This window comes from Limanda limanda, chromosome 4 (assembly GCF_963576545.1).
Source record: "Limanda limanda chromosome 4, fLimLim1.1, whole genome shotgun sequence".
NCBI lineage: Eukaryota > Metazoa > Chordata > Actinopteri > Pleuronectiformes > Pleuronectidae > Limanda > Limanda limanda.
Window position 1 is genome coordinate 21,504,182 of NC_083639.1, and position 26,116 is coordinate 21,530,297.

Below are 26,116 nucleotides of genomic sequence, written 5' to 3' on the forward strand. Positions count from 1 at the left end.
TTATAATCATCATCATAATCATAATTTAACAGTTTTGGAGCAGACTCAGGACAATAATAATCACCAGTATGTCCACTTTTACTTCTGTTATGCATTGCTGAATTAATCCTTGTGCTGTTCATCCTATACTCAATAACCCAGCAGTTCTCCTGACCTATAACGTTACCGGGTGCTGTGCTTTCATTAATATGTAATTCAGCAGTATCTGATGATACTGACTTATAACTAATAATTCATTCTAATTTAATTTATCATTTACCTATTGTATATTCCATATGTACAGCTACACGTTGTAATTATGGTGAATTAATATAATATATATTGGGTGCACCAGAAGCTTTCTTAGAGGGATATATAAGCAATTCAGGGATTTTCTTGTTCAAAAGAGATTTAAGATTATTGATTAAATTTAGAATGATATATGTGATATATGTTTCATAATATTATGTTATGAGAATGTAATGAGTTGATCTATTACTGTACTATTTTGTACATTGTACCACAGTATTTTGTGCTCTCTTTGGGGAGAGATGGGAAACAAGAAGTTTCCATCAGCTTCTCTTCATCCACAGAATGAACAGTAGTTTGGTTTCAATGTAATTTTCAAGCAGCAGAAGCCTCTTTAAACGTGGTACACCTGCAACATGTCACCCCCGCTGATGCTACGTCACTGCTCACATTACTCACTTTTTTTTCCATTTACTCACTGTAAGTGAAGATAGTACACTACAGATTGCCTCGCTAGAGTTCACCCCCCTCTAAAGAAATGTGAAATCCCAAACTGTGACCAGAAAGCGTAACAGCTTTTGGTTTGTTGCAGAGGAGCTGCCATCGCCTCCTGCTCTGAGCTGCAAAGACGGCTTGATCGTAAAGAAATTGAAGATGTCCAGGAGGGTCTGCTAAGGTTGCTGATCTTTTCATCAATGAATCAATCTTCTATCACACGTTGCTATGATTTACTAACGCTAAAATACTACAAATATAAATATATAGCAAGTTTTTTTTTCAATGTCCCTACAGTTTTGAAGTAACTCAAAGTTCAATATGTGTAATTTTTTTTTTCTTTGATCGCATTCCCCCTCATCCACATTTTCCAAAACTTTTCATTTTTTACCAGACCATCAACTGAGCATCATGTCAGGAGTGAAGTGAGAGGTTATCACAGCTGGTCCTGACATTGCCCCTCCTCTTGTTCTCTTTGCAAATTCACCTGTGTGGTGATGAATTCATTGTGTGTGTGGTTACTGTGGCTGCATCCGACACCCCAATGTGTGTCCAACATTACCATAGCCTTTGTGTGTGTTTCTGTGTGTGTGTGTGTGTGTGTGTGTGTGTGTGTGTGTGTGTGCGTGCGTGTTCAGGACTCTTGGTGAATCTGTCAGATACTTCAAAGCGCTCGCTGCCTCTCTCCTTGATGAAGGAGCTGTTGCGATGTTTATCGTGACCCGCTTCTCAACTCAAGGGCTTCACAAAAAAAACATCAAGGGATGGACGGATTATCAGTATATAAAAAAAGGAGGAAGAGAAAATGGTCTGGGATAAATATTGCAAATAGGAATAGCTTCTAGCTCCAGGGCTGACAGTGAAAGAGAGGAGCACCTTCGTCGCAAGTCTGTTTATCTATAGTGTCTGTGTGTGTGTGTGTGTGTGTATGTCTGCGTGTGTGCATGTGTGTGCGTGTGTGTGTGGACATAAGCTCACCATTTAAACCATTGAGCATTAACCCCTGGAGATGTAAAGTAAATCAATTTAAATTTCTAAAATTTAATGACACACACAGATTAAGACATTTCCAGTGATTAGCACTAAATTGGTAATAGCAGATACCAGAGGATGGGCATGTTGTACTCTAGATTAAATCTGAATAGGAATAAAATCTAACAGTATTTAAAGAACCACTAAAGGATAGTTAAATAGATGAATCGAAACATTTCGGTCATGCAAAAAAACAATCTGCACTCAAGTCAAAACTGTAACTTCCAGCAGACACTGTAACTATAGACAGATACCCTTGTGGGGTGGTGTAACTTTATATTGAGTACTGTTATGTGGTATTTGCTGCGTAGTTGAACACCTTGCATGACTAAATATGGGATAGAATTGGCCTTTCAGCTATGCTTTGCCAGGTTTAAAATCGGAAATGTAATAATGTCATAGACCATCTCAGCCCATTGATGTGTAATTTTTTAACAACATCCTAAAAAGCAGTGAGGGGGCTGTTTGACCACAGGAAGTCAAGATAAGTGTAAAACAACAAGGTTTCAAAATATTTGAGGTGTTTTATAAAGTCTTAAATAATGCAGCTGATGCTCAGATATTCAGGTGGCCTAGACTCCTTCTCTTAGATGCACTTGTCCATGTCAAACTGTGAAGAGGAGTCAAATGCTGACCTGCCTTCATGCATAAGAAAGGCTAAATCAGTCATTATGTATTAACTCTATTTATTTTAATATTTCATGTCACATTTCTTCATCAATTCCCTTTTACCAGATTTTATTTTTAGTTTCTATTTTATATCTGGTTTGTTCTGTTAACTTATTTTTTAACAATTTATTTGTTTGTTTTTGTTTTCTTTTTCCTAGAGTATGTAATAAAATAGAGGCCTGCTAAACCTTGGAAATATTTTCTCTTGTATTTATTTCTGTATTTTTTAAGGAAACAAAAATATCCTTTCTTCTCTTTTTTCATTACCATTTCAATTTTTTATGCCTATTCAAACTTATTTATGCATTTTGTGGAATGACTTCTCATTGTCATAGAAACCAGGCCGTGCATGGCCGACTCATGGCAGACAGCTGCCAGTGTTTCAGGTGGGAAACCAGAGAGGGATCATGTAGCAATGCCACCATTCAATGGCAAACTTTAAGTTTCAAATACTCATATTTTAATGTTATTGCTCTTGGTTCCCGTCTTGCCCACAGATAAATTAAACTTCTTGGGAAGGTCCCTGCAAAATCTAATTTGCCATGCATGGATCAGCCCAAAAATGTCACTCTACCTTGCTGCCCCTTTTGTTTTAGTTTGACCCACCAACTGCTTCCCTATGATCAAGAACACTCGTATAACTTCACTTTCATTTTCAACTGGATTCAGTCTGTGTTGACTCACATATGGGAAAAGTTTGCAGGATGCAATTTGCCCAAATGCATGATACCATACTGTAGGTCTCAACTGTCCATAACAGTGAATGTTGGGTTTTTCTTTCTTTCTTTCTTTCTTTCTTTCTTTCTTTCTTTCTTTCTTTCTTTCTTTCTTTCTTTCTTTCTTTCTTTCTTTCTTTCTTTCTTTCTTTCTTTCTTTCTTTCTTTCTTTCTTTCTTTCTTTCTTTCTTATTATTAGTTGGTATTTCTATTGCTTGTCATTTGTCTTTGAGAATTAAGTAGGAGGGGGTCAGGAATTAAGAAAATGGCAATTTTATTTTTACTATGTATACTATTTGTATAATATTTTCATTATACCCTGTGTTCTTTTATTTTCTCCTTTTATCTTCTTGCCCAGTTTAAATATATATGCACTGTATATATAAAATATAAAAAGTAAAACAAAACTCATGTTTTAAGAGAGAAAACAAGCGGCTTCATGAGGATATTTACAGTCACTGCAGTTTCTAATGAACACAAGCTAAAATTTTAATGAAATGAATATCTGTAAAATAAAACATTATTATGTAGGATGTCATAATATATAGTCTGTTTTAACATCCTTTACATGTGTGTCTCTGTATTTGTTTGTGCAGCCATGATGAACATGGCATGTGTTCTTATTAGGGTACAAAGATGGGAACATGTTACACCTTTTCTAATGCATCTAAACATGTCTCGGCAGTAATCCGCAATACTTTTTAACCATTTGCTTTGTTAACATTGCAGTTGTGTAGGTTATCCAATTTCATGGCTCTTTTCAACACCTTTGAAGTGTAAGCACCAAAAAACGGTCCCCTGTAAACCTAACAAGCAAAGGTTAGGAAAACACTGCATCTGTAAACTAACACACTGAATTCTGGGTAGAAGCGCACATAAATTACTCGGTGAGAAAGAGCAAACATAAGCGTGTCTGTGTCTGCTGTTGCTGCTTTCTGAGTCTATGCAAGGTTTACCCCTGCCCCATTTACCATAGCAGAAGCCTATTAACCGCCTGGAAAGAGAATATATTTATCAGAGCTCCCTCCATTATTAATCAGTGCGGAGTTAAAAGTGAATATGTATCAGAGGAGCTGAATAAGGTTGAAACACGGTCTGGATTCTGATGGTCTCACTGGGAGTATCAACAGTGCAAAGCCTTTTCAGCCCAAATCTGAGCAGAAAGAAGTGACTTTCATCTCCCCTGCTCCGCGGTCTCTACGGTTATAGGGCCTGTAATTATACATAGATTTGGAAGAGGGGGAGAGGAGGGGGCCCGTCCCAAAATGAATGCATTGGAGGAGATGACACAGTTTTGAAAAAGTTGAAGCAACATTGATATGCACATCTTGCTATAGGGGTGTGATTCATGCCTTTCACGCCGCAGCCTCTCTCTCTTTTATCATGGTCTGAGTGAAAATGGGAGTGCAGAGCCCTTCCCTGCACGCTCCCTATTTACTCTATTTATTCTCCCTTTCTCCCTCTCTGCAGCCTGTGAGGTGGGTTTCTATAAGCCGGTGGCAGGCGATGGCCTGTGTGGTAAATGTCCCCAGCACAGCCACTCAGAGACCAGAGCCGCGCTGTCCTGCCCCTGCGACTCCAATTACTATCGAGCCGCAGATGACCCACCTGCAGCTCCATGCTCCCGTAAGCACAAACACACTGTACACAAGATCACCTAATCCCACTGGTGAGACCACCTCAAAGCAGTCCAAAGAAATATGTAAACAAACACGTTCGCTCAAGCCACGTCAGCTGTGGAACGATGTGTCAAAAACGTATCTATGCCTGGAAAATGCAATTAACTTTTTTGGACAGTAATCAAACCTGTGAATGAACTCAAACTTCTGTCTTTCTTGTCTCCAGGCCCTCCATCTGCTCCAGTAAGCGTAATTTCCTCGGTCAACGGGACATCTGTGAACTTAGAATGGGATCGCCCCCTTGATACTGGAGGTCGCAGTGACCTGCAGTATAGCGTGTTGTGTAAGAAATGCTCTGGGGAAGGAGGGCCCTGCGAGGACTGCACATCCTCTCCAGGAGGCACTGGTGGAGGGAAAGCAGGCGGAGGAGCGAGTATTGGGGCAGGGGGAGGAGCTATGGTGGAGCGTTCGGGTAGTGCAGTGGTTCGATTCGTCCCCCGGCAGAGTGGGTTGACGGAGCCTTGGGTGACAGTGCTCAACATGGTGGCCCACACCAACTACTCCTTCCGCATCCTGGCCATGAATGCAGTGACGCACCTGAGCAACGAGCCATCACTGTATGCCCTGGTCAACATCACAACAAACCAGGCAGGTAGGGTTCAAAACAATCATGCTCAGTTTGTCATCATGCAGGCTTTGTCACCTGTCACATGTAGGCCTTCTTCACAACAACATCCCATAAATGAATGTGGATCCACGTTAGGTTACAAATTGTGTGTTTGTTTCCACTGTTCCTGGAAATAAATCAAAATCAAAAATGTGTTTGCTGAGGCAACGTGGCATGAATATATGAAGCATCCATGTGTGAAGTTAAACACTGCAACAAAGTGGGCTTTAAAAATCATAGCCTTCCATTACTTTGACCATACTAATATGTAAAAACAATTCAAATTAATTTTAAATAATAGTCAGTTATTAAGACCATGTATTCTATTGTCTACCCTCTGTCCATCTTACTATCCAAAAGTGTAGTGAATAGCCGGGGTCGGGTCATGGTGGCATTAAGCTAAGAGAGGCTAACCCTAACCCTATTCCAGATATTCCTCTCCCCTGCAACAGACACCAGGATGATCCACAACTTCAGGGAGAACAATGGCCTCAGATTTGGACGTTCTGACTCTAGTCCTGGTTACTAGGCTGCAAACTGCCCCTGTACGTTTTGAACATCACAGTTCAATGAAGCCAACAGAACCACATCACTACAAAGAGCAGAGCCGCAGTCATTTGGTTCCTTCAGACAAAAACAGTCCAAGAACAGAAACAAACTTTCCCAAGTAAGAACCTAGCCACAAAGGCTCATGGGCTCTGTTAAGCTCCAGGTTATGGCTCACTGATTCCTATAGTGGAAAAATGCTCAAAGACTTAAGGGGACAAGGCAGGACAAAGGATGAATAGTTCAGGATGTGTTAAAGCTGCTGAGAATCCATGGCTCTGATGATGAACAATGTGTAGTCACTGTTATGCCCTGAGTTCAAAGCAGACCATGAATCACTTGCTGTAAATTATCCAAATGAAGTTAAATGTCACAAAAATAATCCTTGAAAAGCAAAACATGCGGCACATCACGCCCTTGGCCATGTTGACGTCTCACTTGCAGCCACATCATTTTATATGTGAATCTAGCCTTGGCCCATGATCACACATTTCTCTCCTCTGCTCGCTGTTTCTCTCTGCTGTCAGATTTACAAAAAAAAAAAAATCTTTAAAGGAAATGTGCTGTCTCAACGACATTTTGTGCTGATAATGAAAAACTGGTTGTGGCACATACAGGACTTGATGGGGTAGCAGCCACTGTCAGCAAATAATACTTGTTCAACTCTGACAGTTATATGCTCCATAGTTTCTATATACCACCAAACTTATCTACATTCTGAATAGTGTCGCAGTAATCCCTTGTATGAAACCTGACATTTATTAGTTGACACACAACCTGCACTCAGGTTGAACTTTTATCAACTTTATAGACTTGAGAAATAGTTGTTTTTCCAGTGCAGTTTATTTCTGCCCCATTTTGACAAAGACAAGATGCCAGCAGTATTAACACACTGACCCTGTGTGAACACAACCAATTAATCAATAGTTTGTGGGGTTGACTCAGCAGTTATGGGGTTGGAAAACTAACTTATGTTGATTTTATTGGGCACACACACCTAATGTAGCATGCACCAAAGGATGGACCACCCGTTGTGATTGACTCTCACTGAGTTTCAAAGGGATGTTAGGGTTGAGTAGAAAAGATGAGAGATCATTAAGAAAGGAAAGAGATCTATATTATCATCATGAACTACAGCAGATCACTGCACCAAGTCTGAAACTGTATTGAACTTAATACATTTATACATGATTCTGTCATGTTCTCTCAGCAAACTATATGGAAAAAGTCAGGATTTTTGACCTGTTCTTCTACTTTATTTATTATCTTGAAGTCCTCTGTCTGCTTGTCTGCCTGGATTATAAAACTGCCCCACTTTTCTTTGCTTGCCTTCCTAAAACGTATGTATATTGATATGCAGGTGTATATATATGTAAAACTGACCTGACAAGAAAGATCTTGTGACTCAGAAGTAGAGTGATGATGTCTAATGAAAACTTATCTTAGGAGGTGGGGTCAGATTGTAGCAAAGTTCAGTCGCGCGTCCAAGCTGTTAAATTCACTTCAGTGAAAACTAGCCTCTACAAACACTATATCTACGGTTAAAATGTCTTCCGCCTTTTGTTTCTAACAAAATGATCACCATATGATTGTTTCTGTAGTACCTAGGAGCTTAAAGGGATTATTCACCAAAAGATGAAAATTCACTCATCGTTTACTCACCATTATGCCGATGGAGGGTTGGGTGAAGGGGTGAGAGGATAAGAGTTGGGTCAGGAATCAAGGGGTTGAAGCAGAATTTTGTGCCTGATTTCATTGATCTCTTTATAATTTAAAGCTATTCTAACCAATATCTTTTTGTGAATGGGTTCTTCACTGCAGGATAATCTCATTACTGCAAAGACTTGATATCATAGAGGAACCATATCTTGAACTGACGAAGCAGTTATCTCTCCTGTTTCCTTTGCAGCCCCCTCTGAAGTATTAGCCATCCGCCAGGAGAACACCAGTCAGAGCAGTGTGATTCTGCGGTGGCACGAGCCCGACCAGCCCAACGGAGTAATTCTGGAGTATGACATCAAATATTACGAGAAGGTACACTCAACTAACTGCTGCATCTGTGCCACACAAAAAGTGCTCTTGAAGAAAACCAAAACTGAACACTGTAGTCATCAGTTTTATGGTTTCGTCACTATCTTCTGTTTTCAAAAAACAGTTGACATGAAACTATTGAGGCAGTCCCCAAGATACCTAGACAACATGAGCTCATTGTCATCAAAGGGCTCTGACTAAGCTGAGCAAAGATACTTTGAATGCAGAGAAGTGGCGGCTGGATAGACTCTGGATAACTTAATCCAAGAAAAAGATCCCTCTGGCAGCTCAGCTAATTGAAAGGAAATAGGGGTCGAGAGAGGGAGAGAAAGACAGAGGATGAGACAGTGTAGATTCCAACTTAGTGAAAGTGACAGTGACAGCAAGCGGCTGGCGAGTGCAGAGGCCTTGTGACAAGCTAATTGCGGTAAAAGTGTGTGTGTGCGAGTGTGTGAGATGATAGAAATCAGCTAATTGCAAAGGGAGCAGCCAGGGAGCGAGCAGTCTCATAGCCGTACAAGCAGGATGGTGGGGAGAGCTGAAGGATTAGCTCGTCTCTTGCACTGGTATCTTAATCTGGCCTCGCTCAGGGGGCGAGACGCCTGTGGGGGATTTCAAGTGGACAAGTCAGCAATCTGCTTTCTTACAGTTTCTATAGTTCTGTGCTAAACAAGAATGAGTCACAGCAAGGGAGGCGGCCGCTGCACCAGCACTCGAGCTGAGGACGATAATATAGACCCAAAAACATTGCTTTTATTTCTTCACCTAGCACTTCTTCATAATTAGGCTCTTATCCTTTCCAAGGATACATGAATGATTCACTCATTGTGTTGTTTGGTTGCACTATGCCCCCCCCCTATTATTGTTGAACTTATTTTACTTCCAAACCTGTAAAGTATCTTTGAATTTAAAAGATGCTGTAGCGGGGAGATGAAAACAAGGTGAGGGGAGCAGTGATGATAATGAACTTTACTGATAATCAAGACTTCCAAAAAAAGAACACAATCCTTTCAAAACAATACACCCCCCCCCCCCCCCCAACTCCCTTTTCTTAATGAATATATGCTAAAAAAACAGAACTTTGAATAGTGAGTAGGGATAACAAGCTTGATCATTTGCATTTGGAAAAACGATGAATCATAAATGACGGAATGATTTGAAAGGAAACATGAAAATAAGACAAACACTTTTCAAAGCACCTGTCACTTTCCCGGCTGATAGAGGCAGATCAAAAGATGTGTGAGGTAATTGGCTGCCAATTACATTTGACTGGCAGATAAGGTTGTTTTCATTTATGACAACAATCCATAACGCAGGGTTCAACAAATCTACCAGATGCAAATACAGACACTAAGAAAAGATTATTTGTATTTAATTTAGCGTGATTTGCCTTTCTCTGCCTCACCGCATATGACCGGTGTTTATCTGACTGTCAACAAATCCTGTGAAAACATTAAGAACAATTTATGTGGGAAGACTCAGAATAAAATGTCCATGTTGAATGAAGTGATGAAAAATGTGCGGCCAGATCGAGTCCCTCCTTCCTTCTTGACCCCTGAGCCATGTAAATGGACCATGAATGGACCTCTGCACCAAATTAAAAAGGCCCTTCAAAGAGCAGTGAAAAAAAAAAGAAAAATGTCCTTCCTGTTGCCATATGTTTCGGTATATGTACATTTAACGTGTCTTGTTCATCTTTACACAAACAGCTTTCTTACAGAGATAAATAAAGTAATTTATCTGCTGCTAAAATAACCAGACTGGAAGGCCATTTTTTTATTTGTCCTCAGAAATTTTAAACTTGGGGAAACATTATAATACTTTCCAATCATACACTTGTACAGTAAAGTGCATTAATGCATAGTTTCTAAACTTATTTGCCATCAACAATGAAGCCCACATAGTTCATGTTTGTAGTTGTGAAATCTGTTCTCTGTTCTTAACCACACATTTTTACGCATTCAGATTGGACTGTATAGCTCGTATGTACTGGAGTTGACCAGCAGACCAATTTCCCTAAAGCTAATGTTTAATGTGTCTTGTGTCCTTTACAGGATAATGAAGAGCAGAGTTACTCCACACTGAAGTCTAGAAATACCAGCTCCCGAGTGTCAGGGCTGAAGCCGGGCACCAAATACATCTTCCAGGTCCGAGCTAGAACGTCAGCAGGCTGCGGACGTTTCAGCCAGAATGTGGAGATTCAGACCGGGAAAGCAGGTGCGTGTGTGTGTGTGAATGTGTGTGTCACATGATGGTCAAGAGCTATAACGTACTGTATCACTGAATTGTTGCTCAAAACCTCCTGCCTGCCCTCAGCAGCCGTGTGCCGTTTAACACAGTGGTGGGGAAAAAGAATAAGGAAACAGTTCTGTTAAAAGACTCAGCACTGAAATCTTTTGAAAGGCTGCACAGCATGATTCATGGTTAAAGGGGCTTGGGTGTCACTGCGCCTGATAACCACCTCGCTCCATCCCTCTGTTGCACTGATCTGTACTTTGTAAGAGGGTCACCCTTGTCAGCAGAACTGCAGCATATCCCTGCTTCAAAAGGCTGTACACAGTGCAGGGCAGGGGGAGAAGTCTTCAGGAGTCTTTCCACCTGAGGCAAAAGCAACACAGAAAGTTAGGCGTTAATAAAAAGGAAAAAAGGGAAAAGTTGTATTTGAATATTTGTCTTTTCTAATAGGGGGTTTGGCAGATAACGTGCGGAGCAAATTCAAGGTCTGCAAAGTACAACCTCCAGCCCGGTTGGAGTCCCAGTGCTGTTTCATTGACTAATGGTCTCCCTTCATTCTGCTGCTGCACTCGACCCCGACTCTCCTGCTCCTGATACTGATTCATGTTCAGACTGTAAAAACAAGAGGACTACACACACCCCAGCCGCCGACATGCTGGGTCGTGTCCGTTATCCCTCTGCAAACAGCACTGCAGCCACTCTGTGCCTAGCTGTGCCCACAGATAGAGTTAACCTAATGTTGATATGAGACTAATGCCATTTAATTTTCAATAATCGGTCACAGAAGAACATGTTGTGTTGAGGTGCTTGGGAGGGTGAGTGGTTTCTCTGTTTATCCTGGTGTATCTGTGCTGTCAGCATCCTTTTTTCTGCTGTGTCAGTTGTGGTTTCTGGCTCTGTCATAGTAAAAAGGTACTTGTGGTATTTGGCTCCAATTCTATAAAGATAATTGGCCATCTACATAAAACTGCAGGCACAAACATATATGAAGAGTTAGCCCTCTAGTAATAACTAACAAATAAATATCGTACTAATACTATAATATATTTATTTTATTGTTTTTGCTTATTACACACCTCTTCGGTCTGTTACCACTGTGGCAACTTGAGATAAACCTCTGATAAACTTTGAATTTGCTGTTAGCTCAGACATAGTTAAAAATATACTAATAATTTCATCACAAATAGTCAGGTTCAGCTCATACATCAAACATTGTGTTTTCAATGTTTACATGCTGTTTTAATATATAGTTTATGCTCCAGTACATATTCTGGTGCTATGTTTAAAACAGACTGTTTTTGATTTCCTTGGGCTAAGAAAACTTATAAACTTTTTCCTGAATTATACATGAGTTGCAAGTAATAAGGACATAAATGTTGTAATTACTGAATACATTAATAACTTAGTAAGGAAATATGTGAATATGTATTTTGTAATAAGGGGAATGCAATGGGAAATATATGTTTTTACATTGTCAACATGTCCATATGACACAAGAGCAAAACAAGCAGTCCTGTCTCTTTTCTCTTGCAATGAACCAATGACAGCGTCAAATAATAAAATAGATCCCGACAGTAAGGCTTTCACTTATGGTGCAGAGAGCAATAAATAAAATACTATTTTTAGGCACTCTCACTTGTAGTCGCCCCTGTTTCTGGTTCCAACATGTCTGCCTGACTTACTCCTACAATAGTGCTGAACATTGTGTTTTCAAATATGCCACAAATTTTCACTTACCCTCACCGATTATTTAATTTGATTTGGGTGGTCGAAAGTCAAGGTCACAAGTTTTTTGCCTCTTGAACATAATATCTCAAGTCTGCCTTTAGGGAATTCCTCTAAAGCTTGACCAGTTGTCCCTTGGACTCAAAGATCAACTGATCAGATTTCAGTGGTCAAAGGTCAAAAGTCACAGTGACCTTGTGTGGGTCTGGAAAAAAACACTAGTTCCCGTTTGTGTGCAGTCTGCAAAGAAATGGTGTTCTTAAAGGTGGACACATAATCACTTCAACCTCTGAATACTAATGACAATATGGGGTTGAATATTTCCTACCCATAATGCCGCAGACACACTTTTCAAAATACAAACAGGAGGTAATTAGAAAGTGCGCAGCTCCTATAATAGAGGTCCAAATTCTTGTTTATCTTGTTTGACCAGGACCACTGTACCTGCCGCCTGCATTTGCCAGTGTGTGTCTACAGGGTAAACTGGAAACACTCAGCTGACAGTGTGTTTGTGTGTGTTTGCAGCTCCTCTGCGCTACAACACCATGACCATCGTATGGATCTGCATGGCCCTGGTGTCCAGCCTGGTCACATTTCTGGCCATCATCATCTGCAGGAAACGGCAAGGCTACACTTTACCACACTACCCATCGCTGCTGTGTGTGGAACAATTTCTTACACTACTCTACTGTGCCTCTCTTTGTGTAATGTTGCTGTGTTTTCCCTGCTTGTGCCACATGTTGTATTTGCTGCAAGTAAAAAGAAAGTAAGGCTAGAATATAAATGTCCTCCAAACATGGGAACAGATAATATTTAAGGCCGTGTTTGAGAAGCTAAACTACCTTTAGTCCCACTTATCATGTTCAAATGTTCAAATGTTCAAAGTGTTGAAGTGCACTAATAATGTGCATGCTGTTCTATCAGTAACAAGGTCGAGGACTGGAGATGAGCTCTGAAAACTAATGCTTCAGCTCCTCTAAACCCACCAAGCCTCCCTGTCTTCTCACTGACTTACACAGCTAATTTTTCCAAGTCATAATTTCCACCTCATCTTGGATTTAATTATGTTGATTCATGTCCAGTAGCTTTCAAGCCAAACGTTCCCATTTATCCCATCAGCCCCCCCTTCCCTCCCTTTTGATGTCTTCATCTTACATCTCTGTAGTGTAGGACAGCAGAGAATAATTCATTTCAATGCCCTTAATTAATTCATATTTCAATCCATATTAAGTTTTCTTCATTTCCATTCTCTTGGAGGAGAAAAACACAATAAGTTGGAGGATTTAATGATGTGATCCAGGCAAAGCCATGTTACCTTGACAGCGAAGTCCAGTATATTTAATGACAATAAGATGAACGATGGAAAAAGAACATCCTCACTGGTGGAATGTAGAAGTAAAATTTTCTATATAATAAAAGAATATGAGTACACTAAAACTTAGTGAGTTGGGCCACTTGCCAGCCTAATATAAAAGTGGTAAGAAAATACCAAAAAGGCCCTGGGACCGAAAGGAAGTAAACTTGAATGATGAGCGGAAAAGAATAGTTCACCCCAGATGAATCAGCGGCTACTGACTAAATGAGATTTTAATCTATATGAATATAAAAATCAGATAGTAAAACACAGCACCCTGGCTAATGCTGGTGCTCTGTGATCATCTAAGATACATGCAGTGTGTGCCAGCAGCCTGGAGACCTATGGATGATTAAGGGAGTTCATCCCATCAGTTAATGGAATAACTTTGTCAAATTATTTCCGGTAAATTTACTTTTAGCAGCTCTTCTGTCACCTGCAGCATTTAGTCTGTGCTGAATTGCGTCCATGATGCAAACAGTAATGAGGAGACTAGGAGAGTTATTTGAGTAGACGACTGTCAGTGTGGATGTCTCAGCAGCCCTGTCAGATTTTAAAGTATCTATACTGACAGACAAAGCTTTCACATTTGCATTCGAGCTGGACAAATAAGTGTTATACTTAAAGGAGGTTAAATGCATTAGCAGAAGTGAACACCACAGAAAGTTAAATCTCTCCTAACAGAGGGCATTTATAGTAGACTGCTGCTGGGGGCCTTCTCTCTGCAGCACAGTGGGAAGCGATGCCAGGTCCCTTTCACAATGAATAGCAGCCTATCTCTTTCTCAGGTTTTTGGGACTGTGAGCTCCGTTTTTGTTCCAGTGCCCATGTAAAGACCACCTGCAAGTTTCATCTGAAAAGACTGCAGGCCCCTGGGTAGATAGATAGATGGATGTACTTTATTGATCCCAAATTTCGAAAATGATTGAAGGGACAAAGAAAATATTTATGGTGAAAGAAACGTACTTTAACAAAATCTCGCCAAGTTTTTATTCAGTACTTCCATGTATTTTTCTCTGTCTTTTCCCAGGCTCCGTAGAAAAAACATCAGCTTTCATACTGAAGTTCAAAACTAGCAGGAAACAAACTGCCATATAAAGAATCAGTGTAGTGACAGCATCAGAAAATACAATATTTACATTATTTGAGTTGAGTAAATTAGTCGCTTAATTTTCAACGTGCCTGAAAGTTGCCATCCCACAAGGGTCTGTGAATGCAAGTTGAATCTTCCTGCCCTTTACCTCCTTTCTCTCCCGGGATGTGTTTATTGTGGCTTTTTAACATGTATACTCATGCGATGTCATGTCAATTTATTATCATGAATAATTAGAATCTCATGATCAAATGATTTGATTGGTAATGTCACAAGGCATTATATGTTTTCTCTGTTACTTTTAGTGGTATGAAAATGTATTTTATAATCATCTCCCCTCTAGTGGAGATGTAAACTATCTATGTGCGTTCAAAATCCTGCACAAAATAAAAGCCTGATGTACTGTTTGAATTAATACCACTCAGAGTACATGAGATAATATGTCTTCTTGGATGATGTGATGTTTTATTTAACTTCGGGGGGTAAGGGTAACCTCTGACCTTCTCCCTCTGCCTGCCAGTGCAAAAAGAAAGAGTAAAAGGTCAACCAGTAAATAAATATGCAGCAATCAGATATAAAAATGTAAAAAAATTCATTACGAACAATGATTCATCAATTAATTATGAGCTTTGGTAGGAGTTTGATGATCACTATTGTCCTGTACTCACCCCGCTGTATGTTTATGTGTGTGCATGTGTCTGTATTTGGATGACTGGCTGCGTGTGTGTGTGTGTGTGTGTGTTTGTGATTTGTATAGACACTGTGGCTACAGCAAAGCCTTCCAGGACTCTGATGAGGAGAAGATGCATTACCAGAACGGCCACGGTATGTTTGACCCATTCCCCGATTATTACCAATAATAGATTAGATCTCATTACAGTTCCTCCTCGGAGCAAACAATCTTCATCACGCTCTGAGTGATTACCGGAGCACACAGGCCTTGTTCCCTGTATGCTGCTCATTCTCTCTCTCCCTCTGTGCTCCTTTCTCCAAGCCATTCCTTCCCTTTCATCAGCTTTCCCTCCACACGCCGGTGGCAGGGGCTCAGATGTGATGTTGCTCTCATTCTCCGATATGTGACCAAATGGTAATGTTGTTTATCTTAGTGTCATTCCCAGACGCGAGGTTCTATATCGACCCACACACATACGAGGACCCCTGCCAGGCGGTCCACGAGTTTGCCCGAGAAATTGAAGCTTCCAGGATCAAAATAGAGAAAATCATTGGATCAGGTAAAACCATGAACTTCTGTACACCCACACGTGCACGCAAACACACACCACACACACACACACACACACACACACACACACACATGCATGCGCAGAGTGGGAATCATTGGCTGAGCTAAGTTAAAATCATTGGCTGGTGTAAAGGCTGTGGTGTGCAGCAGAGAGGAGGACGGCAGAGCGGAATCAGAGCGTTGCGTGGGCCTGTCAATCAAAGCTCCTCAGACAGGCAGGGAAGGGAATACTAACACTGTTCCAGGCCCACAATGCACTGCTCCATCTGACTGCTGCAGACTTTCACAGAAGTATAGGAAGCACAATTACAGTTCTTCTGAACGAGAGATAAGCAGTTATGAGAAATGATGGATTGATGATTAGCTTTGTTCAGGGTGTGCACATGTATGTGGCCAGACTGCCAATAAGTGGATCTGTTTCTTTTATCTAACCCAGCAAATAAACTAATTTGCAGCCAGGTCTTAAGAGGGAGTGTGAGTGCAGCGAAGTACAGTGCATGTCCAGTACAGTTAACAAAAATATTAAGGCTGAATGTAAATTAATTGTCTTGTTTTTGTGTTTAGGGGAATTTGGAGAGGTGTGTTACGGTCGTATGAGGCTCCCGGGGAAAAGAGACATCCCAGTGGCCCTGAAGACCCTGAAGGCAGGATACACAGACAAGCAGAAGAGAGACTTCCTGGCCGAGGCGTCTATCATGGCCCAGTTCGACCACCCCAACGTGATCCGCCTGGAGGGAGTAGTGACTCAGAGTACGCCACCACTCATACATGTATTAATGTATATATGTTTAAAATGAATTTTTACAGGACATATTGAGCGTGAACATAATAATTACCAGTGAAAATACATTTTTACATTCCTATAATTCCTTTATTGCTCCATTACTAAACACTAACACTTGAATCCTCTTTGACTTATAACTCTACATTTTATTTAAGCCCATAAATAAGTGAGTCCTGCACAGATCCATTTTTTCAAACCCACACCTGCAAATCTCCACAGCAGACCCATTACCAGCAATTATCTCCTTGTCAAATCCGGACCTGCCGGAACCGTTAACCTGCAACGTGTACCGTTGCCCATGATTAAACACACATGCTACATTCACAGATACCTACATCAAATGGGTTATGGTGCCTGAGTTGTGTTCTTTGAAAAGTATCTGTGAAGTAGTGGTGTCATAAGCTTCCACAATAAAATGTTCCCGACCCGCTGCAGGATGCTCTTGGGCTGAGGATTTAAAAATGGAAAGTATCAATTATAGTGACTTCATGCTTATGAAATGCAATGAAAGTGATATATTTTAGTAATATTTGCCAGTGAGCTTAAATCACAGGGGGAATGTGTGAGATGTGTAGTTATCTTTAGTGGGAAGGTAAAAGAATCATCAAAAGTTTCTAAACAATGAGATGTTTATATTTGACCTGCGTCAAATGCTCTTCTTAAAACACTGCTCCATAGGATTTCGCTTAATTGTATCACATCCATATAAAATCACACAAAGTCTTTTCGTCACGTTTCCAATTTCTTGTCTTTCTGCTTTTTAACCAGATGACACGTGACAAAATTCAGATTATGACTTTAACATGGATATCGGTTAGAGAGAATAAAGATTAATGAATTCTGTTATCTATGACAGTTCGACAGACTGTGCAGATAGGCGGAGTCTTTACTCTGGTGTCTCCTCACAGCTGTCTGAAGGAAGCAGGTATCTGATTCATCTGGCATCTTTAACAGGAGCCAAGGAAATTCACTGGTGACATTTTGTGCAACAAGCAACTGACTGTTGCTAAAGAACGACAGAAATACCAATGCTTATTAACATCATTCATTATTCTACAGGTTATACTGCGAATCAACAGGGTACACCTCCATGCTCTCTTTATCAAGTCTGACCAATGTAACACCTGAAGCTCAGCATTTTTAAATCACAGTGGGGGTAGATATGTCTCTGTGATAGCCAACATGATATGATAGAATACTGTCTAAAATACTGACCTCATGTATTTAAAGTACATATTAAATTCCAATGTAACTTTAGTTTAATTTCATGCATGAAAAAAAGTTCAATATACATAATACTTTAATACCTTTTATGAAATCATTCTCAAGATATTTGATTTATTCCCACTAACTTAACATGGTAGGAAACAGTTAATTAAATCTGACCCTTTATATTAAACTTAAAGTAACTAAATAAGTAAAGTAAATTTAATATGTAGTTTTTGAAGTTTGGAGTGTATTCTTTCTGATCTCTCTCTGTCTCCAAGTGTACAGTGATCCTGGACTTTTTCAAATGGGTTATGGTGCCTGAGTTGTGTTAAAAGTTAATGTTTAGTTCACAAACTAAACATTAACTTTTTCTGGGGATTGATATAGAAGATCTCAAGCAAAACTACAAATGTCAAGCTTGAGATGTTGTTAAATAGATAACCAAGATCAAGAGCATCTCAAACCAACCAATAATTGTTAAGAAATTTCATTTAGAGTAAAGTGGTGGACAGACAGACCTTAACGTCTGTACATCGAGGCCAACAGCATGGCTGAAAACTCAACAGCAACAACTCCCTGGTTACTCAGGGTTATTAACAGAAAAGAACCACAGTATGTTCAACACAGCGTCAATTAGAGTTCAACGTGGATATAGGCTGAATAAATTGTTTACATACTGTTGATATCTAGTGCAGCACCGGAATGATCCATCATGTTTTTGTCTGTTTCTCCAGGCAAACCGGTGATGATCATCACAGAGTACATGGAGAACGGCTCTCTGGACTCCTTCCTCAGGGTTGGTATTCATACTTTTTGTTGAGGAGCATTAAGAGAGTCTGGTTTTGTTTTTTTTGTTCTGTGTCAGTCTATGGTGTAATTTGACTATTTACTCTATATTCTCAAAGTACAGTTTGTCCATTTAACTGTCAGGACAGTGTGTGTCTGTTTTCCTTGGGGGAGGACATCACTGCCCATTCGAAACAACATATCACCAAGATGTAGGCGTCTCAGAACATATAAAGGAAGCTTTGATTTAAACTGACAACCCCCGTCCTAAAAATGCAGAGGATTTTCTCAAAACATGAAGCAGAAAGGGATTATTCTATTCATGTGATATTAAAATCTAGAAATTAGACGATCCATATTTCCAGTGTTCACATCGTATCAGACGACTGTTGTCAGGCACCATCATCACATGCAAACGTTTTTTTCAGTGAGATAGTCTATAGGTTGATTTAACATTGTATTACATCAAAATCAAACAGATCCAGTATTTGCTTATATGAAAATACTGCAGATTATAACATAAAAGCAAATCCCTGTCATGTTTTACTCTCTTATCTTTACTCTTTTCTCTATCTTGATTAAAATCTTGTCTATTATCACTCCTCACATTTGCTTTTCCTTTTTTTGATTTGTTGTTAAAGCTTCTCTGTCGCCGCCTCCTCCTCCTCCTCCCTGATCTTGTCTGTTCTCTCCTGCGTTCCTGCAGAGACACGACGGCCAGTTCACCATCATCCAGCTGGTGGGGTTGCTGCGCGGCATCGCGGCCGGTATGACCTACCTGTCTGACCTGGGCTACATCCACAGAGACCTGGCTGCCCGAAACATCCTGGTCAACAGCAACCTGGTGTGTAAGGTGTCTGACTTCGGCCTATCCCGAGTACTGGAGGACGACCCTGACGCTGCATACACCACCAGTGTGAGTTTTCACATTGAGGCAAGCATTAATGCAGCGACACACACACATTCAGATGCATGCAATGTGCCTCAAAAGACATTGTCTTTATCATACGAACGTGTAATATAGGTGTAATATATGCACAAACCTTAAACAATGTAGGTATATATACACCTCCAATAATTAGACATATATATAATTATGACATTACATTTCAAAGTTACAGTCTCATGTTGACTTGCATGATAATAATGAGTTGCACAGGGTGAGAAGACACTATTCAGATTTTAAAGGGCTACTTAGGGATTTACTAGATTGCTTCCATAAAGTTTGGGGACTCCTCAAGAAATCTGAAGCCACAGAGACAAAGATTTACATACTTTTAGCCTTGAGTAATGTCTGAAACCCTGGAGCCAACATCTGTGAAGCCATATTCCTCTTATGTGATAGCCAATACTGAGTAACTGTCTATTGTGCTTTCTTTCCCCTATTTAGGGAGAAACTCACATTTCATAGATGATAATGAGTTTTTTTAAAAAAAAATGATGATCTCTGTTTGGGCCTGAGACTTGGAACAAATTGAAGTTAAGCGTTGAAATACATTCACTGTATAACAAATGAAACATCATGTAAAAATGCTTTATGGAAAATACAGTACATTTGGAGCCTGACCCTATATACTATATTGATTAAGCGTCAGTAAATCTTTGTCTTTGAAGTTTCCTGTGAGTTCTCTAACTTTATGGAAATGCAATAACAAATCAATGGAGTACTCCTTTAATTACATTGTTCGAAACATTTAATTTGATTTCTTTGTTACAAGGCATCAACCTTACTTAGATTTGTGCATATCCTTCCTCTGTGCTTTGACAAAACCAAACAGATAACAATAAATAGATACTGCTCACTTAAATATGTTCTTTGAGATGAAATTTGAATGACATGAAACACGAGTCTAGTTTAGAACCTGTGATCAAATGTGGGCAGGTTAATGATCAAACTGGGTAAATGATGTTTAAAGACCAACTGTGGACTCCAATAGCGTAGTTTTCTAGACACCCCCCCATCCTCTCTTGTACTTGCTTTGCCTCGGAGCCAAGAGCTTCAGCTTCAGGCGTTACTGGGGCTGGAGCCAACAACCTCAGACCACCAAGGGCCCTCCACTCTAATGCCCACTTCAGGGGATTCTGGAGGGGAAAAGTCCTCTGTGGTACTGGTGCCGTGTGAATCTGTGTCGCTCTCCATTTTTTTATGGCCTGAGGACGTCACTGACACCTACTTATCCAGTTAGCTCCACCTAGAACCTAGAACTAGTTCACAACAGACAATTTTGAGCCAGATTTGCCACAGACAAGTTCTGCAAGTGAACGACAAAAGACACAAAAAGGTGCTGGAAAGCTTGCAGACTGCAATTACTATTTGTGAAAGACCTGATTATAAAGGCTCGCTGACAGATTTCCAACGTGTCCGAGGCACATGTCATATTTCCAGCCTGTTCTTACCTCTTGGAAATATATTCGGAAGTTGGCAACAATTAGTGCAAACTCTGGCTAATCAGAGCACAGGACAAGGTGAAGATGGTAATGGTGCATGTAGTGGTGAGGTGTCCCCTGATAATTTTTCTACTTTGGACATGTCTGAAATGGGAAAATCCAGCAGTATCTATCTGTGTGAGGGACAGAATAACACAAACTCAGTAGAGCTGACATAAATCACACCAGTTTCGGATAATTTTTTGGACAAAAAAGTGAGGCCCGAGCTGCTCTCCATTCTTTATAACTGTGACGTCCACTGAAGTGTTTCACCTCCTTTAGTTCGTTGTGTCATTCTGTGAGCAGGATGTGATCAAACGTGAGGCCAATCGTTTAGTGTGAACTATCCAGCGATCAGACTGAGAGTCATGTAGTTTGAACCTCGACTTTAGGCAGCACTAGGCAGTAAGTAGTGTCCTTGAGATGTAAGTATTTTGAATTTTGAAAAAATAGACCCTAAGATCATTCCAACATAATAATTCACTTTTCTCGTGACTTAATGTGATCACAGTCAAATCATTTTGTTTGGTGGAAAAAATGATAAAAATCTTAATATTCTGTGAACTGAACTGACAAGCTGAAATGCATTTTGTATTCATATACAGGCTTGAAGTTGGCAGCTCCACCGAGAGCTATAGCAAAGAGAATAACAAAAAGGCAAACATAAAAGTCAGTGACAGATAAAACTGCACCACAGAGATGTAGAAAAAAGAATACAACATTAATCCCGTAAATGTGGGAGCAAAGTAAAAACCTGTGTAAGTGCTGCTGTTGAGAACAGCCTGATATTAAACCTACAGCCTGATGGGAGCAGATATACTAAGTCTTAACTAAAAAAGGCAGAAGCAGCTCCATCCACAGTGTGATGCTATCAGCCTGCAGCACACGGAAATCAGCATTTGACACATTTGTCTGTTACAGTCTGTTAATGTTAAAGCACAGAAATCAGATTAGAGACAGCAAGGTGATTACACGCAGCATCACTCAGACACTCTGGAGGGGATGAAGACTGTAGATTGTGATATTACAGACACCACAGTGGCATTACAGCGCATCTTGAATTAATGGTGGATAATGGCTGGAGATTAATACAGTTCACATAAATGCCTAGAAATTGTAAGTAAAGCGAATAAAGCTGCTTATTGCATGGAATCAAAGTGGCAGCAAAGTCACTTTGAAGAACCTGTCGAGTAATACGACAGTGAATTAAGGTTAGTGAATTCCTCTGGCTTGAGTTGCTGGATTTACTGTTTAGCAGGACAGCAGGTATGTGCAGCGGCCTGCGTTCTGAGAGTAACCTTCAGATGTTTAAAACAACCCGCGGGGAGCGCCGTGTTTGTTAAACAAGTGATGTATCCATTTGTCAACCTAATTAAGTGTCAGCTCCACGTCAAAATAATGTAAGTGGCTCACATACCTGCTCACATTTGCAAGGCTATTCTTGTCCTGACCATGTCCACACCGGCTCCCTCTTGTCTTTAATGTGTCATTTAACGTTGTGCTTTTGTGGACATTCCCTCCGAAGACCATAGTAACTAAGTACATTTATTAAGGATTTTAGGAAGTACTTAAATTTTATCGATATCCATGACTTTTACTATTATCTCTATCTTTATTATAATTATTTTTACTCTGATCGTGAAACTCTTATTGTTTGTTGTAAAGCACTTTGTCAAGTGCTTTGTCAAGTGCTTTACAAATTTACATTTACAATACATTACATTTCCATTTTATGATTCTTTTGATTCTCTTAATCATATTCAAAGGGAATTTTTATATTTCAAACTTCTTGATTCTAACACAAGTAAAACTCTTCGTAGAAAACAATGATGGGCTTACATTACACTACTCAACATTTAGTTAGCTGTTTTCAATTTAAAAGAAAACAAATATCTCCAGTAGAAAAAGCAAAGTCACACACAAGTGAGTCTGTGGCGATAAGAGCTGACGTCGGTGTCTCTGCTGTCAAGAAAAGTAGAATTAATACATCACATCCTGCCTCTTGCCTGCTGCACCTGGCTGCACCACACCTGAACGCGTCTGTGTAGAGAATCTCCCGCTGCATTGTTCATGTGTAAATGGTAAACTCCAGGTAAAGTCCGGACCCAGTTGAACTCCTTTTTGTGTCTGGCAGGGCGGAAAGATCCCGATCCGCTGGACAGCTCCGGAGGCCATCACCTACAGGAAGTTCTCCTCCTCCAGTGACGTCTGGAGCTACGGCGTGGTCATGTGGGAGGTGACGTCTTATGGGGAGCGACCTTACTGGAACCTCACCAACAGAGACGTGAGCCCTGGTTTTTGATCATAGCTTATACTCACTCAGTGTATTTTCCTGCTTGACACTGTGCTCTCATCCATATTTTCTTGACATTGTGCAGGTGATCAAATCTGTGGAGGAGGGCTACAGGCTGCCTGCTCCCATGGGCTGCCCTGCTGCTCTGCACACACTCATGCTGGACTGCTGGCAGAAGGAACGCAACGAGAGGCCGCGCTTTTGCCAGATAGTCACCGTTCTCGACAAGCTAATCCGCAACCCGGAGAACCTGAAGTCCATGGACATGCTCTGCAGGTGGGCGAGCCGCTGAATAGCACCACATTTGCAGCGAAGCTACATGGGCGCATTGTCTCACATGCTAAAGAGTCTTTTGATTTAATTTGGCCAGACAGTTCACCAAAATGTAGTCAAATATTGGTTCTTGTGATGAGGGGATAAAGCTGCAAATCAAAACAAGACCCCGCCTGTGAGGGGCTGAGAAGATGATATCATGGACAATATATGGAGACAGACTGTTAGGCCTACGAACTAACTGTCCCAGTATGGGAGATGGAGTAAATCCAATCTCGTCCCGCTGCTATCAAACACAAGCGTGGTGGGATAAAGTTGCAGTGTGAAGTTTCCGTCAAAGTTCTCCATCAGATGAAGCGAGAGGTCATGTTCATTTTCCAATAAGCCCATCTGATAGACGCGCTGTGCGTTAAGTAAAAGCCTCGCTGTGATATTGACATTGATCTGTGCTGAACGTGGGAGCAGGTCTGAGATGACACCAGGGCCGAGGCTGGACTTGTGTAAATTGCTCAGTTCAGACCCCAGGTCGTACAGAGTCAGTGTTGCGTGGCATAGTGCTTCCCTGTACGTCTGTGTGTGTGGGTGAGGGGAAAATGTAGTTAGAGGAAGAGGCGGAGGAGAAGCAGGAGTGTTAAGGATTTCTTCTTTTATTAATCTACCCAAAGCAGCCATCCTGCAAACTCAGCCGCCACCTTTTCTCTATCCTTTTAACAGCTATTGATTGTCTGCCTTGGGTACTAGTGCATTTCAAGCCGCCTCTCACCCAGTTGACTCTTTTCTTGTGTTCTGACTCCCTCTAACTTGTCTTTTTGTCTTCCTCTCTCTGTCTATTCACGGCCATCTGTCTCTGCCGCAGTTTAAGCAGTCCTCCTCTGATGGAGAGAGCTATTCCTGACTTCAGTAGCTGTAACTCAGTAGACGAGTGGCTGGACACCATAAAGATGGGCCGCTACAAGGAGCGCTTTGCAACAGAGGGGTACCACACTCTGGGACACGTCATAAGCATGAACCAAGGGTGAGCACTGACTGCGATGAGGGTGATAACATCTCAGAGGTGACGGAGAGCTGTTAAGCAGCAGAATGTAACGCTGGGCTCCACCAGCTGATGTCTTCAAGGCCCCTGCAGGGCGAGAGATCATTAGGGCTTTAACAGTTTGACTGACACGTTGAAGTGGGTTCTGGCTTCTCCACACTTGTAAGACTGCTCCCAGTGAATCTCAAGTGATTTAATCTGTGTCAAGCTACTGTCAGTGAAGTTCCGTCAGGCATGTTTATATGTAGACCGATTAGGAAAGGGGGGGAATTATTCCCTCTGGTTGACGATTATGGATCTCATGACCCAAAATACAGACACAGGACAAGGGCCGTAGGTGCAGGCCAATCAAATCAAGCTTATTTCTGTATTGCGCTACAGTCAAATAACAATAGAATAAGACAAGATAAAAACTAAATTAATTCATATTTAAAGCCAACAATTAATTGTTTATGTGTTCGTCAAATTTTAAAGCTGTGGAGCAGGACATGCCAAATCATTAGACAAAAACCTGGATTTAACTGACACATAAGGTGTCTATGAGAAAAAAGGAGGAAATAATGAATACAACAGAGTCCATTCTAGGGGAAGCTCTTCTGGCCGCTCCAAGGCTTTTAATTTGAAATATATCTGGGGGGGGAGGGGGCAGATTCAGACTAAGGGCACCCATGCTACATCCACATGACTACGTTCTTAGTGTTTTAGAGCTGATGAAACGAAGAACTTTGGAAAAGCTACCGATTCCAATTTAATTTAGTTCAGATACTCACAGCTGCCTGCTCATTGGGTCTTTTCGGTCACAAAGTATTAACGAAAGTAAAAATAAAATCCTGGGGCAGCTCAAAAATGTAATGGGTCCTTACATGACCCATCACATCCGTCCACCAAGTTTCATTGACATTCGTATAGTAGTTTTTGTATATTTCTGCGACAGTTAACCTTTATTGCTGCTGTGAAAATGACACAACATTTAAATTTGTCAAGTAAAGCTGACAAATTACAATCTGTTGTGGTGAACTCAATATTTTTAACATTTGGATGCTAATTAGAATCTGTCTAAGATCTGAGTGTGTTGCTGGGGCGTTGACAGAGATTTGTGTGTGTTTTTATCTGCGTGCTGTCCAGAGACATCCAGAGGCTCGGGGTGACGCTGATGGGCCACCAGAAGAAGATCATGACCAGTGTCCAGCTGATGAGGGTGCAGGTCCTCAACAAGAGTGTGCCTTCGGTGCACGTATAACTGCCACCTCTGCGGTTTTCTTCCTGCTGAAGTCTACAAACCCTATAAGGTCTAGAGGGACTCCATGGGGAACCAGATGAAAGATGGATAAAAGGGAGAGGAAGATGTTTGGGAACTTTACAGACTTTTTTTTCCTCGAGAGACTGAAGAACGAAACTTGAAAAGGATTTTAACCATGGAGCAAGTAAACATGACTTCTTAAGGACATGTCCGACCTTTTCATTTTTTTTTTTCTTATCCGATCACATTTTTCTGAGTTTATTGTCTTATTTGTAAATGGAAAGACTGCCTTACATTTTTTCATTTTGTTGCCTACAAAGAGAAGATAATTTATCAATCATGAATTTACGAGAGTCAAATGATTTACTGAACCGGGCAATAGCAAGAGTACATGGCGTGACGTGTCGGTTGGCGATGG

The 26,116-nt window shown here is 40.7% G+C and overlaps 1 protein-coding gene across 1 annotated transcript in view; it reads left to right on the forward strand.

The window, feature by feature from the left end:
• epha8 (eph receptor A8) overlaps positions 1-25,698 on the forward strand; it is a 101,564-nt gene extending 75,866 nt beyond the window's left edge. The window contains exons 7-20 of the mRNA XM_061069411.1: positions 4,611-4,766; positions 4,986-5,411; positions 7,882-8,006; positions 10,058-10,220; positions 12,489-12,621; positions 15,168-15,235; positions 15,517-15,642; positions 16,218-16,403; positions 18,381-18,442; positions 19,139-19,348; positions 22,994-23,143; positions 23,238-23,428; positions 24,282-24,440; positions 25,584-25,698. Of these exons, the coding sequence (XP_060925394.1) occupies positions 4,611-4,766; positions 4,986-5,411; positions 7,882-8,006; positions 10,058-10,220; positions 12,489-12,621; positions 15,168-15,235; positions 15,517-15,642; positions 16,218-16,403; positions 18,381-18,442; positions 19,139-19,348; positions 22,994-23,143; positions 23,238-23,428; positions 24,282-24,440; positions 25,584-25,698 (2,270 nt within the window). The remainder of the gene's footprint in view (positions 1-4,610; positions 4,767-4,985; positions 5,412-7,881; positions 8,007-10,057; positions 10,221-12,488; positions 12,622-15,167; positions 15,236-15,516; positions 15,643-16,217; positions 16,404-18,380; positions 18,443-19,138; positions 19,349-22,993; positions 23,144-23,237; positions 23,429-24,281; positions 24,441-25,583) is intronic.
• The last annotated feature ends 418 nt before the right edge of the window (positions 25,699-26,116 follow it).